The sequence below is a fragment of the Eimeria mitis genome, genomic scaffold (assembly GCF_000499745.2).
Source record: "Eimeria mitis Houghton genomic scaffold, Emh_scaff192, whole genome shotgun sequence".
NCBI classification, from domain to species: Eukaryota; Apicomplexa; class Conoidasida; order Eucoccidiorida; family Eimeriidae; genus Eimeria; species Eimeria mitis.
This window is the reverse complement of record NW_013570241.1, coordinates 11,852-12,172: the sequence shown is the minus strand read 5'-3', so window position 1 is coordinate 12,172 and position 321 is coordinate 11,852. Positions and strand designations below refer to the sequence as shown.

The 321-nt window shown below is 43.9% G+C and overlaps 1 protein-coding gene across 1 annotated transcript in view; it reads left to right on the top strand.

The window, feature by feature from the left end:
* The window catches only part of EMH_0002680 (uncharacterized protein), a gene marked incomplete at both ends in the record, with an annotated part of 5,471 nt that overhangs the window by 1,553 nt on the left and 3,597 nt on the right, over window positions 1–321 (top strand). The window contains one exon of the mRNA XM_013496108.1: window positions 229–321. Within this exon, the coding sequence (XP_013351562.1) occupies window positions 229–321 (93 nt within the window). The remainder of the gene's footprint in view (window positions 1–228) is intronic.

Genomic DNA, 321 nt, shown 5'->3' with positions numbered 1-321 from the left:
TATATATATATATATATATATATATATATATGTATGGCGTTGCGTTTAGGGTTTAGGGTTTAGGGTTTATAAGTTTTTTTTTTTTGTACTAAATTTTCTTCTCTCAGCTCTCTACTCTCCCTATTCTCCATTCTCCATTCTCTATTGTCAAGGGTTTAGGGTTTAGGGTGTAGGGTTTAGGGTTTAGGGTTTAGGGTTTAGGGTTTAGGGTTTAGGGTTTGTGTGCAGGTGTATCTCTGGTGAGCCGGGGCTGTCTGCGGGTGGCTTGGGATACCCCCATCGAAGCAGCAGACTTCTGCTCCGCCAAGGCCCCGCGCTCCC